Source organism: Gekko japonicus, unplaced genomic scaffold (genome assembly GCF_001447785.1).
Source record: "Gekko japonicus isolate JY-2015 unplaced genomic scaffold, Gekko_japonicus_V1.1 scaffold174, whole genome shotgun sequence".
Classification (NCBI taxonomy): Eukaryota; Metazoa; Chordata; class Lepidosauria; order Squamata; family Gekkonidae; genus Gekko; species Gekko japonicus.
The window spans coordinates 841296-855557 of NW_015177013.1; the positions used below are offsets into that span (position 1 = coordinate 841296).

At 43.8% G+C, this 14262-nt stretch overlaps 1 protein-coding gene across 1 annotated transcript in view; it reads left to right on the forward strand.

The window, feature by feature from the left end:
- FBXO11 (F-box protein 11) overlaps nt 1-14262 on the forward strand; it is an 84244-nt gene that overhangs the window by 68648 nt on the left and 1334 nt on the right. Inside the window, exons 18-21 of the mRNA XM_015427681.1 lie at nt 1630-1740; nt 2363-2470; nt 13865-13973; nt 14132-14230. Of these exons, the coding sequence (XP_015283167.1) occupies nt 1630-1740; nt 2363-2470; nt 13865-13973; nt 14132-14230 (427 nt within the window). The remainder of the gene's footprint in view (nt 1-1629; nt 1741-2362; nt 2471-13864; nt 13974-14131; nt 14231-14262) is intronic.

Below are 14262 nucleotides of genomic sequence, written 5' to 3' on the forward strand. Positions count from 1 at the left end.
AGTTGTCAAAGGGAATATACCACCAATTCCCTCCAGTACAGGACCTCCTCTTCCTGTCAGACTCCCCTCTCCTACATCATGACGTACCACGCCTGAAATTGACGGCGTGGAGAATAATGTCAAAGGTTTTTCAACCCGCGTAGCCAATGTTCTACTGAACGCCAGGAAACCTGCTACACGAAGGTCCTACCATTATAAATGGCTACGCTTCTTTTCTTCCCTAGGTGATGATGCCCCTCGAGCCTCCTCTGCAGGCCTCGAGAAAGTTTTCCAATTCCTCCTGTCCCTCACTGACTCAGGACATTCCCATTCATCGTTAAAAGTTTATTTGGCCGCAATTTCGGCCTACCATGTTCACGTTGACGGATGCACCATGTTTTCATATCTGCTTTCGAAACGTTTTTTAAAAGGTTTGTTACACCTCTACCCTCCTATCAAGACTCCTGTCGTTCCCTGGGATCTTCATCTAGTCCTTCGTCAACTTACGAGGAAACCCTTCAAGCCACTCACAACTTGCAATATGAAATTCCTGTCTTGCAAGACGGCCTTTCTAGTGGCCATCACCTCTGCAAGGCAAGTTGGAGAAATACTGGCTTTCCGGCATGACACGCCTTATTTGTCATTCTTGCCAGACGGCGTCCACCTCGTACCAGATATCTCCTTCCTGCCGAAGGTGGTGTCAGAGTTCCACCTGCAGGCAGAGGTCTTCCTCCTGGATTTCTTCCCAGCTCCGAAATCCCCAGAGGAGAGACTGTTACATACCTTGGATGTCAAAAGGGCACTCCTGTTCTACCTCAACAGAACCTGCCCAACGAGACGTGACTCCCAACTGTTCGTCTCATACGCACCAGCGAGGCTGGGGACTCACATCACGGCTCAACAACTCTCAAAGTGGATTTCGGTCTCATCCACCTGTGCTACTTGATTGCAAAGCAGCCGTTGCCTGGCCCCATCAAGAACCATTCAACCGGGGCTGTTGCGGCTTCCACTTCCTTCCTCCAGGGAGTACCCCTGATGGACATCTGCAAGGCTGCTACCTGGGCCACGCCTAACACCTTCATGAGGCACTACGCCCTAGACGTCCGTAAGAACTCTAATACCAACATGGGACATCACATTCTGTGTTCGGCGACGCAATAAGGACCTCCCAGCACCCTCCTCCAGGTAGGGCACTGCTCTCTAATCTCCCATGGGTGTGAAGCACAGAAACCACGTCGAAGATAAACAGGATGCTTACCTATAACTAATGATCTTAGAGTGGTCATCTGTGCATTCACACCACCCGCCGTCCTTCCCCGCTGCTGTCAGCTTCTACATTTTCCATAGGGGTTGATTTGAGGCAGTTCGAAGGAACTGGCAGGATGTCCGCGCCCACCCCCCTGGGCACGCGCAGTGGGGTTCCTGCACATACCCGAGGGACGGCGCGAAAATCCGTTAAAGAGCTTGCTACAATGCCGATCGATCCAGTGCGTGCACACTAGATCCCATGGGTGTGAATGCACAGATGACCACTCGAAGATCATCAGTTACAGGTAAGCAACCTGTTTGTTTTTTTAAATGTCATTTTTGTTTGTTTGTAAGCAAAGCTGGGATTTAAGCCTGAAGCTCATGTTATTGGTTCTGTGTTAGGCCTCCTTGAAGAGAATGATATCTTCAGGAATGCACAAGCTGGAGTCCTTATCAGCACAAACAGTCATCCTGTGTTGCGAAAAAATAGAATATTTGATGGATTTGCTGCAGGTTTGTACAGGATTAACATTGACTTTACTCATGATGTTAGAAGGTTAAGCCTCATCAGTGTTGAACCTCATTTGAAAAGTTTCATTAGTTTAAAATCTCCAGAGGTGTTGGTATTGTCTAAAGGGTTGCTTGAAAGTTTCCTTTCCCTTCTTTCTTTTAAAGCAATGGGATAACCAGAACATTATTCTAATGAAACTTCATGTACAGAGACAGTGTACTGGATACCCATGAGGAAGGGTTGGTGCCTTCATGTCATCCTTGTGAACCCCAAACACATTTTGCTGGCCATAACTGGAAACAGAATGGTAGACTAGATGGACCTTGATCTCATCCAGCAAGGCGACCCTTGCTTTTTATTTAACATTAAGTATTTCTTAACATTTAGAAACCTCCTCAGAATATAAAATGGTAATAGTAATAATAATTAAAATCTTTACAAAATAATACAGTGTTCTTGAGGAAATTGCATTTTGACCATATAATTTTGAAGGCACTTTCTAATAATTAATCAGTTTTGCTTGGTTGTATACAAGGTACCAAAGAAAATAAGTTTTTATCAAAATGGATAAACGTGTCAAACTTGCACTTTTTTGGCTAAACTAGCCTTTTCCTTTTATATAAGGTATTGAAATAACAAATCATGCAACTGCAACTTTAGAAGGCAATCAGATTTTCAATAACCGGTTTGGAGGTTTATTTCTAGCCTCTGGTGTCAATGTGACAATGAAAGGTACGTTGAATTACATGCTTTCTGTAACTTGCTGAATTATTTGGGATTTAAACAAATAAGTTGCACGGCCTCACATTTCAAACACCTGGTCTAAAGAAGGAGCTTTGTGAAAAACAACAATATATTTCACTGCAACAATACATTTCATTAGAAATTGTGCACATATATTTACAAAAGCACATTTTTTGAGATCAGTGGTAGTCCAATATGCTTTTGAAGAAGAGAAATTAGTAGGGAGAACCGTTGCTGCCAAGATACATGGTATCTGAATACATGTGACACAAATTTATGTATTACAAAAAGTTTAATGAAATTTTACTTTGGAGTGGTAACTGCCTTTTACTTGTCTTCTTAATAACACTTTAAATATAAAATTGGAATTTTGCCTGATTCTGTTTTATAGATGGGGAAATTTTGATTCTGTATTTCTGACAAATGTAAGCCTATTATGCTAATGGAAGAAACAGCAGCAGCCAGTGATAGATCTGGTACAAGGTCATTCATCCTTACATTAATGTGCTTTCTTGAATTGGGACACAGCAAAGCCTGAAAGAGTAACTGAAGCAGGAAGTAGCTAGCGACATTCAGGCAGACTCCCAGGATGTGAAGCTAGAACAGCAAAAATAGGAGCAGTATAACAAAGGCACGTGAGCAAGGGTCCCAAAGGAAGGATACATGTAACTGGAAACAGGTGGCCTATGAACCAAATCCACCCAGGCCTAATTTACTGTGACTCATCCCCTTTAATAGGATGGTTAGTCTTCTCACATTTGCAGTGTACTAGAAAATGCAACAAGTAGAAGAGAAGACAGAGCAAAAGAATTGTGAAGAAATAACAGCATTAGACTTATCAAGAGAATAGGGAAAGGGAAGTTTTATATGCAGGAAGAAAGGAGACACTGCTTGCGAACTATGGTAGGAAAGATGATCAAGGTAAGCAAGTCTGGGAAGATTGTAATCCTGAGAGCACTGACTGGAGGAGCTAAATACTTCATGGTCTGTGTGCATCACACTGATGGACTTTTCACCTGCACACTACATTGACTCAGTAGCTTCTAGGCACAAAAATCTTCTCCCTTCAGAGGCACAGAGTTGAGTACACATATCCAAGGGGGGAGCAGTAGCATCTTTCTCTTGATACTCTTATCTACCAGAGTGGTAGCTTTCTGTGAAATTTTGCACACTACTAGCTTTTGTCTTATTATATAACTGTGTTGTTTCTTCATAGTTTTTAGTGTTTAAGTTAGCTATCGCAATGTAAATAATGTTTCTTTGGTTACAAATGCAAAACAAACAACAAAACACCCCCTCCACCACCTTTCTGTTAATTTTCTGATTTCTCTCTTCTGAAGCTATCTTCAATTAGTGTTGGCAGTGTAGAGGAAAGCTACCTTCAACTGATAGCCATGATCAATATCTCCTGTGCCTGGCTATAACTATATAGAGATGTAAATCTACCACCTCACCAAGCAGTCAGGGTGCAACTGATCCTTCGGGCTCTGAGCCAATGTTTAGGAGAATGTTTTTTCTACCCCTGAGGTGATGGTAGATAACTCTGCTTGTTTACCTTGGCTGTTACCCATCCTCATACCAGACCCTCTGATGCATAGTGCCTCAGCACCACATGCCTTGATATGAAGCCAATACAAGGATGTGTGTGTAAGTGCTGTCAAGTTGCAACCAACTTATGCTGACTCCGTAGGGCTTTCAAGGCAAGAGACAGACAAAGGTGGTTTCCCATTGCCTTCCTCTGCATAGAAACCCTGGAATTCCTTGGTGTTCTCTCATCCAAAACCTCAACAGGGTTGACCCTGCTTAGCTTCCAAGATCTGATGAGATCAGGCTAGCCTGGGCTGTCCAGATCACGGCAATACAAGGATATAGATGACAGTTTGCTACCCAGCCACTATAAGCTGCAGAAACATCAGATGTTATTTGCTTTGTGCATCAAAAAAGAAAAAACAAAGAGAACACCAACCACAGTGAGTGTTAAACAGTCAGATACTTCACATTAAATCTTGGTCCAGGGGTGAGTGTTTCCCCATGTTCCTTCCTGTCTTGACATAGATATTGCTGGGGCAGTCTCTGAGTTCATCCCAGGTGAATCAAAGCTGACCCTCAAAGTTGTTCAAAACATCTTCAACTGAAAGAAAAAAGGGGTCACCCAGCCCCCTGAAACAGCATTTTGGGGAGCATTTAGACCTGCAGTGGAACAGAGGAGGTTAGAAAGTCACATTCCATGATGGGAAATCCTTGTGCCCATAGAAATGCTGCTCTGGATCAAAGTCTGTAGATACAGCTATTGCCTTTAAGGATGCCATGCCTGGCTTAGGTCAGTTGCATTCAACCCAGAGGAAAGGTGAGAATAGTGGATTTTCCTTTCTAGGGAGAAAGGCTTTTCTGTTTCATTAGTGTTGCAATGAAGAGAGTGCAGAATCTGAAATCCACCACTTACTCCATGGGCCTTACTGTTGCCACCTACAGGACCCCGAAGCAATGTTATGGTTCCTTGCAGATCACCTTGACCCTGTTCAGATTGGTTGTCATCATGCAGGTTCTGCTCTGTTATGTCACACACATCCTTTTCCTCCAAACCTCTGTTTGTCAGCTTCCAAGCAAAAGTAATTGACTCCTCCCCCTCCCTTCTCCCCACTAGCAGTCCACACCTTTGTCAACTTGTTATGCTTTGCGAAAGCATAACTGATAGAATCATAGAATCACAGAGTTGGAAGGGACCATACAGGTCATCTAGTCTAACCCCCTGCTCAATGCAGGATCATCCTAGAGCATCCCTGACAAGTGTTTGTCCAGCCGCTGTTTAAAGACTGCCAGTGAAGATAGCTCATCACTCCCCAGGCAGCTGATTCCAAAAAGCTTTTCCTAATATCCAGCCCTTAATTTAAACCCATTATTGCAAGTCTTTTCTTCTGCTGCCATCAGGAACAGCTCCCTGCCCTCCTTTAAGTGACAGCCCTTCAAATACTTAAAGAGATTAATCATGTCCCCCCCCCCCAACCTCCTCTTCTCCAGACTAAACATTCCAAAGTCCCTCAGCCTTTCCTCTTAGGGCTTGGTTTCCAGGCCCACAATCATCCTCATCGCTCTCCTCTGCACCCTCTCTACTCTGTCCACATTGTTTTTGAAGCAAGGCCTCCAGAACTGCACACAAAACTCCAGGTGCAGCCTGACCAATGCAGTGTACAGCTGGACTATCACATCTTGCAATTTGGATGTTTGCCTCTGTTGATACACCCCAAGACTGCATTAGCCTTTTTTGTCACTGCATCACACTGGCTGCTCATATTTAACTTACGGTCCACCCATATCCCAAGATCTTGTTCATACACACTGCTATCCAGAGGTGTATCCCCCGTCCAGTATGCATGTTCCTCATTTTTGTAACCCAAATGTGGAACTCAGCACTTGTCCTTGTTAAATTGCATCTTGTTCACATCCACCCACTTTCCCCACATGTTCAGATCTCTGTCTTCTGGTATCATCTTCTGATGATACCTGGGTTCTCACAGCCATCATGCAATAAGGTTTGCTTCACCTCTTCCAGTATATTGAAATGTACAGTCCCCAGCTCCACCTTCTCAAATGGACTACCGTGTACAGGAAGAGTGGATAGAAGCAGTGCCACCCTTCCAAAGTGGTCTAGGAGTCTGTTCAAGATACTTGACTGTTCTGGATAAAGATAGCAGTTTTCCACCCTATCCTATCAAGAGGAGTCTACAGATACAGTAGGCCCAATTAGTTTGGTATGATTACCCTAGAATCTGTCTTCCTCATCTTAACGCCAGAAGCTTGATTCATTTCTGTCTACCTCAGGCATGCTTACTTCTACCCACAGCCGCTTTGCTATGGGAGGAGATCCCACTACCAATACAGTGTTGCCCTTTGGCTTCTCCACCACCCCAAAGTCTTCACCAAATGCATACTGGTGGTTGTAGTATATATTCAGTGTTTTTTTTAATAGACAGTTGGTTTCTCATGGCTGCTTCTCTTGTCTGTTTCCTCTCCTATATGTGAATGACTCTTCACCTGTGTATTCGCCTGCATATCTTCAGTGAGAAGTCCCATTTTTATCTAATAAACTTGAGAGTTTATAGTGCGATTCCTAACCTATTGTGCTATCATCTGTCCATGATTAGTTTTTCTCCAGTATCTATTACAATCTGCCAAACAAATCCAGAGGCTGTTAGGTTTTACAGCAGAAATGAGATGAGAAAAGGTGTAGGAGGAGAAAGAGCAGGAAAGTGTCAAGGCAACCCCACAGTCACTATCACTCACTCAGATCAGTGTAGCATGGTTCTGGTGCTCTATTCACTCACTGCACCTGATTGGGAACCCCACAAAAACCTACAGAGAGTACATGAGAAGAAACAGCTCTGTACAACCATGAGTGCCTTTGATGAGCCAGATGCTGGCTGTATATTTGTCACCTTGAAGCTAGACAATCCTATGAGTAAATGGAAATGTTGTTGAAACTACATTTTAACAAAGGGATGGGACCTGTTTACCTCTCTAGTGACCTCCGTCCTAGAGTACCTACTTAATTACATTTTCTAGGCTTGGCACATGCTCTCAGGGTCCACCAAGGTGCTATTTCAGTTTCACACCCCTTCATTCAAGGAATGTCTTAACTCTTGTGAAGCAGTTTGTTGAGGGCCATATGGGGCTTTGTCCTCCGGTGACAGCATGAGCACCAATGTGGGACCTTCATTGGCTCCTCACCCCCCTCCCCCAGATAATGCATTTGAGCAATTAGCCACCTGTGATCTGTGGCTTAGCTACAAAGTGGTTGTAGTTTGCTTAGCAAAGAGTGAACTGTGTTCCCATATCTTCCTCCCCCCCCTTTCATCTTCAGTCTTCTGTGCAATGCTACATTGGGAACTGAGCTTGCGCAGTCCAGCCACTGGAGGCTCTCCATAGCTATTCTTTACTTGTTTACTTGTGTGTTTTTATTCTCTTATGTAAGTCGCCCTGAGCTGGCTTCGGCTGGGAGGGTGGGATACAAATCTGATAAATAAATAAATTTCTAGTAAATCTTAACACTCCAAGGGGAAGCCTCCCCTGCAGAGCTGGCTAGAGGCTGCTTTTCCCACTCAGCAGCCACATGCTTTCCCTCAGTCCTTTTTTCACCGCCGCGTTGTGAGGACATTCTCTCCAGCTATCGAAGATTGTAAGTTGTTACAAACAGGCGAGCACCTATTATATTTTCTTTGCCTTAGTGAGGCCCATAATATGGTCACACGTAAAATCTTCCTTCAGTTCACCCCTAAAGCCCACTGTGATCGAGCGGTGTGCTTAAAAGCGATTCTGTGGGAAAAGGCACTCTCTTGCTCAAGTAGCCTGGCAGAGCACAGCCAGTCATTACGGTCTAAGTCGCCTGATTAAACTGGAGGTTTGATGAGTCCACCATTGAGTACCTTGGTTTCGTCAGTTCCACGTACAAATCCGACAAGATGGTGTCAGTCCCCTGGTCTTTCTGTGGAACACTGCTTCTTGAACCTCCGCCGAAAAATGCGCATTCCAAATCAAAACATAAAGAGAAGCTTTAATTCCAAAAAGCTTCCAGGACAGAGCTCTCAGGCTCCTACCAATCCTGATCTGGTTCCGTTGGAATGGATTAAGGCTCCCATGCCTTGGACGCCTTCCCCATGTTTCACCTGCGTGTTCTTTATCTGAAGGCAAGCTAAAGCCTGCCAGGGCGCCCTAGCATCAAATCGCCTCTTGGAATCATTCAGCTCTGTGGAAAGGTTCCATACCACCTCCACCATGACATAGTTGTCCGTATTATGTGCCATCTCCTATACCTCAGGAATGGGGAGACTGGCAACAAGGGAAGACACCTTTAGAGGCAAGATACCCCTCAATCACAGGATAAGAGGCTATGGGTCCACCTGTGGATTACCCCCTCCCCTGGTACCATCTTCTCATCCTGATACGGGACATTCAGATTCTGAAGAAGGGGAACCATCACCAGATGATATGGTGGGAAACCCTGATGCAGTCTTACCTAATAAGGTTGTATATGGAGCACATGATGAGGATGGCAAAATCCTTGGACCTAGAGGTGACATCTATCAACCTGAGACCTCATTACAAGATTCTGAGGAAACTTTACACAGATTTACCGGGTGTGATAGCTTTTCCTGTGCTGGAAGGCATTGATGACATTTCTATGACCCTCTGGTAAAAACCATCTAGCATGACAGCCACATCAAAGAAAGTAGAGTCTTTCTACAGACTTCAGCAAGAGAGACATTATTGTCTATTTTGCCATCCCCCGGCCTCGTCTCTGATAGCTGAGGAAATGCAGGCCAAACAACGCACAGGAGGCCATTTGTCACCAGTTGATAAGGAGGGACAGAAAATTGATGCCCTCCGCAGGAAAGTCTATTCTTCTGTGGCTCTCAACCGGTGCATTGCTGATTATGAAGCTATTATGGGGGGTTACCAGCTTCTCCTCTGGGAGAAAGATGGCTTCCTATATAGATTTCCTACCTGACAGTAAGAAGGCTCTTTCAAAACTGCTGCAGGCGGAGGCAGTGCACCTTTCCAAACAGCAAATCAGTGCAGGCAAGCGCTCAGCTGATGCCTTCGCCAGGGTGATGGCCTCTGCACTTGTGCTAAGATGACATGCTTGGCTGTGCTCAACAGCCCTTTCACCTGAGACCAGAGAGAAGGTTGAGAATCTGTTTGAAGAGACAATGCTGTTCGCTTCCTCTACTGATGAGTTCCTCTCTCAAAAAGAACAAACGCTCGGTCGTCTGGAATCACACCACTGTCGGCCACTCTGTACAGATTCTGACAGGTGCACAGATATCATATGTTTATATATTTATTTATGTATTGTTTCAATTTATATCCTGCCCTTCTCATGAACGGGAATATCAGTTGCCCTATTTTAGATACCCTCATCAACAACAGAGAGTTCTGCAGTATCCTACACAACAGTCCTTCCCAGGTCCTATGAATCAGGGTAGACGTAGACTTAATCATAAGGTTGGGCAATTGGGACCTCAGCACCAGCATTTGCCTAAAACATTAGTGAGAAATGGTAACAGATTACTAATGCCATTTGGGTTATTTCAGTAGTTAGTATAGGCTACAGGTTACAATTTTGGCAATGACCATCCCTTCAGCATCCAGACCTAAATAACTCTATACCAGAGTTGGAACAAGAGCTCTCATCCTTTTTTTAAAATTTTTTTTTCTCTTTATTCATTTTTCATAACAAAGCAAACAAGAACATGCAAAGAATCCAATAATAAACACTCGACATTCCTACAAAAGAGTTACAGTATCATTCAGTATTTTTGAACTTAAAGCCCCAGAGATAATAATAACAAATAACGAAAGCATCCTTTAAATTTCGACTCTTAGTATGTTACATCAGAACCCATTTTTGGTAACAGGTATTTATTGGCAATATGCCCCGTGAAGTAAGAAATGAAAATATCGGGAACCAGGTTGATAGCAAAGGGAGTGGTTCAAAAGGTCCCAGAATCAGATCCCACCACAGGGTTCTATTTGCAGTTCTTTTCAGTACCCAAAAAAGATGGTGGTCTCATACCCATTCTAGACCTAAGAGATCTAACTTTTCCCCCGATTGTTAGAAAGTTTAAAGTGTTATTGTTACAATCCATTTAGCAAATGTTTACATTAAACTCTTGGGGTTTTGTTCTTGATTTCTAGGATGCATACTTTCATATTGCAATACACCCTGATTATCGTAGATTCTTGCATTTTAAATATAACAATATTTCTTATCAATATGTGACCCTTCTGGCAACCACCCCTCGGGTTTTTTCCCAAGTGCATAGCCATGGTAATAGCCCACCTAAGGACCAAGGAGTGTTCTGTTTACCTCTTGGCTAGTGACAGCATCCACACAAATGGAACTAGAGTTGCAGGTGTCATTGATTTTACAAACTTCTCAGGAACTAGGCTTAATAATTAGCTATAAGAAATCTCGCATGCAACCTTCCCAGAAAGCTTCCTTCATTGGTGCCCTCTTAGATGCCAAAGTAGCTAGGTCCTTTTTACCCAGGGATAGAGCCTTACATATTAAGGCACTAATCAGAAGTCTAATCAACAATAGATTTCAGTTAGCTCTGCTTTTCCAGAAGCTGTTAGGGCTCATGGCCTCAACCATAGCCACTATCCCCTATGCTCACTTAAAGATGCAGCCTTTACAAGATTGGTTCCTGAACAAGTTTTGCTAAACCGTTCATTCACAACACACTAAATTCGCATCCCCTATAGGTACAGTGCAGCAGCTGAACTGGTGGATGCACAACTGCAACCTCTTTGCGGGGATCCCATTTGGGAAAAGAATGGTACCACTCCCTTTTACTTCTGATGCATTCTTATATGGTTGGGGAGCGCATTGTGGATCCTTTTCTGTGCAAAATATATGGTTTCCTGAAGAAAAGGGCTTTGATATTAATAATTTAGAATTGTGTACTACACATTATGCCCTTACCTCTTTCACAGAGCTCATCAAAGGGAAAGTCATCCAGATTCTTGAAGTCAATACGACTGCAGTGATGTATAAATCAGCAAGGGGGCACTGCATCACTGGCTCTATGCAGGGAGCCCACTTTCATTCTTTTGATTATAGCCCACGGGTCTTCCCTTCAGGCAGTTCACGTTACTGGCAAGGCCAACTGAAGGGCAGGCATCCTCAGTGATATTCAGAACACAAATGGGTGTTAGGGGAGACGTATATCCTCCCAATCTTCCAACAGTGGAGTTTTTCCCAGGGTAGACCTCTTTGCCACCTATTCCAATACAAAGACTCCAATGTTTTGCTCCAGGTCACACACAGACCCCCTCTCCCAGGGGAGGCATTTCAGATCCCCTGGACAGAAACCCTTTTCTATGCTTTCACACCATTTCCCCTTGTTCCAAGAGTGCTGAAAAAGATCAAGGGAAAATGCACACAGGGCCTTGTATTCACACCTTTCTGGCCCCACAGGCTTGGTTTCAGATCCTTCTAGATCTGTCCAGGGGATCTTGTATACACCTGCCTTTGGTGGAGGATCTGCTCCATGGAGGACCCATGCTTCACCATGAGGTCAGGAGACTTGACAGTATGGTTTCTGAACATTTAGTTTGGATTCTCAGAGAAAGTAGCCAGGGTCCTGCTTAATGCCTGCAGGCTTTACACTAAGAGGTCTTATAAGAACAAATGGGTTCATTTTAGTGATTGGGCCAAAACACAGGGAGTACAAGATGAGGATTGCCTTCTCACCTTGGTATTCAAATATCTATTATCATTGAAAGAATCTGGCATAGCAGTTTCCTCACTTAAGTCCATCTGGCAGCCATAGTGGCATTTCATGTTAAAATCCAGGAAAAGACACTTTTCACACCCAGCATCCAAAAGTTTTTTGAAAGGATTGCTTAATCTGTTCCTGCCATGTGCCTCGATTGTGCCACAGTGGTTATCGGTTGTTGTCCCTCACCTTATGTTGACCCCGTTTGAGCCACTAGGTTCCTGTAATCTTATTCTGTCTGCCAAGGTGGCTTTTCTAGTTGCAATAACGTCAGCCAGGAGGGAACTGGCAGCTCCTAGAGCTGGCCAACCATTTATTACATTCCAAACTAGCCACGTGGTATTGAGACCCAGTTTGCATTTTTTTTGCTGAAGTCCCTTGGGGGACATCTGCTAAGCAGCAACGTGGCCGTTATTGGACACCTTTGTCAAGCATTACTCTGTGGATGTGAATGCAGTAGGCAGAGCTGTTTTGCACTCCCTCTTCCAATGAACTCACCCACCTCCAAGGTAAGGAGCTGTAGTCTCCCAATGTGGGACTGCACAGAAGGCTAAAGATGAACACAGAGCTGTACTTACCTGTTGTTCATCAAGGTGTCTTCTGTGCAGGCACATCCCCCCCCCACTGCGAGTTCATGAGATGTGCTGACTCAGGAGGACTGAGGAAAAGGGGTGCCCCTCCCTGCAGATCATGTGACCACTGAGTGTGGGGGAGACAGCTTCTAATGGTTAGAATCTAACTGGCTCTGCAGGGAGGGGCTCCCCTCAGTGTGTTAAAATTTACTACAGTAGCTGTGGAGAACCTCTGGTGGCTGGCCTGCGCAAGTGCCGTTCCCAGTGTGTGCCTGCCCAGAAGATACCTTGATGAACAACAGCTACAGGAAGCGCAACACTCTCTATACCACAAGCTTGTGCTTGTCCTGCACCCAGCCATTGTCTTTCTACTGAAGGTGGCCTTTGGGGGTAGCCAAGTTAATCTCTCAGTTCGACATCACTTAAGCATTTGAGTTGCTGATGTACTTCCCAAATCCTTCTTCAGAGGCAGAAAGAATACTGTCTAGAAAGCCCTTGCCTTCCACATCAAGATGGCTGTACCTTTTAGAAAGCACCTGATCTGTTTGTATGTCAGAAAAGTGCAAGTAGGGGACAAATAGCTTCTTCAGTGCCCCCACCACAGGCTCATACTACAAATTTGATTCTGTTACAAGCTGGTGTCCAAACTGCTACCTACCACAGGGAAGAGCCCAGTCTCCCTGAAATATGGTCAAATCCACTACTTTCAGTAACGGCACAGTACTTCAAGAACTATAGTGGCAGGGTATCTGAAGTGAGCAGCGACTCATGAACGCTCATACCCTTCCACAAATTTTAAGTCATTAAGATGCTACTGCATTCTTGCTCTTTTCTACCCCTACAGGCAGACTAACATGGCTACCCATCTTATCTTCAAGGACTATGTAGCTCATCTTTCAGATCAGTCATCCACCTTATAAAGCATTATGCCTTGGACATGAGGGTCAAACAGGATATATTCTTTGGCAGTGATACTCAGTGCTTTTCTCACAATCTCACCTGTTCCCACCTCTAGGTAATCTTGCTAGCATTTGCTCAATGTGCCTGCACAGAGACCATGAACAAGAAAGTAGCTCTTCTGTAACTGAGGCTCATCTTCCTATAGTCATCTATGCAGACAATCCACCCTTTCCTATGCTATGTGCATTTTAGTCTGCTGTGTTCTAATGCCGCCCCACCTGCCAGCACGTACACTAGCACTTGCTGGTGGTTATGGGTGCTTACAAAAGATTGCGAAACCCATTCAGAGAACATCAGTTACCAGTAGGAAAACTGTTCTTTTTACAGTCTTGTATATTTTTGTATAGTTCTAGATGTGATAATTTATAAATTAATTGCGGTATAATTTGTATTCTATAGTAAGACACTGAACACATGTTTTGGAATAGCAGGATATAAATTCTTTTCCAGAATTTTACTTCAGTTCATATTCAGTAGGTGGATAGCTGAAACCTTGGCTCTTGTACTGAGTGATTCTTCAGTGTGCTACAGTAAACTAATATTGTAACACCTGGAATAACCTTTTGTTGCAGATAATAAAATAATGAACAATCAAGATGCCATAGAAAAAGCTGTTAGTAGAGGCCAGTGTCTATATAAAATATCAAGTTATACCAGCTACCCCATGCATGATTTCTATAGGTAAGTGATTATGCCTGGTACAGACCTTTTCACAGCTTATGCTGCTTTTTTTTCAAAAGCAATATAAATATTGATTCCTCTACTTTTGGTACCTTATTTACCTATCAAGGCTCTAAACACTACCAAGTCTGCTTACATCAGTCTTTGTTGTATTCTAGGTGTCACACTTGTAACACCACCGACCGCAACGCCATATGTGTAAACTGTATTAAGAAGTGCCATCAAGGACATGATGTGGAATTTATTAGACATGATAGGTACATTGAACAACAACTTTTGGTGGAATCTT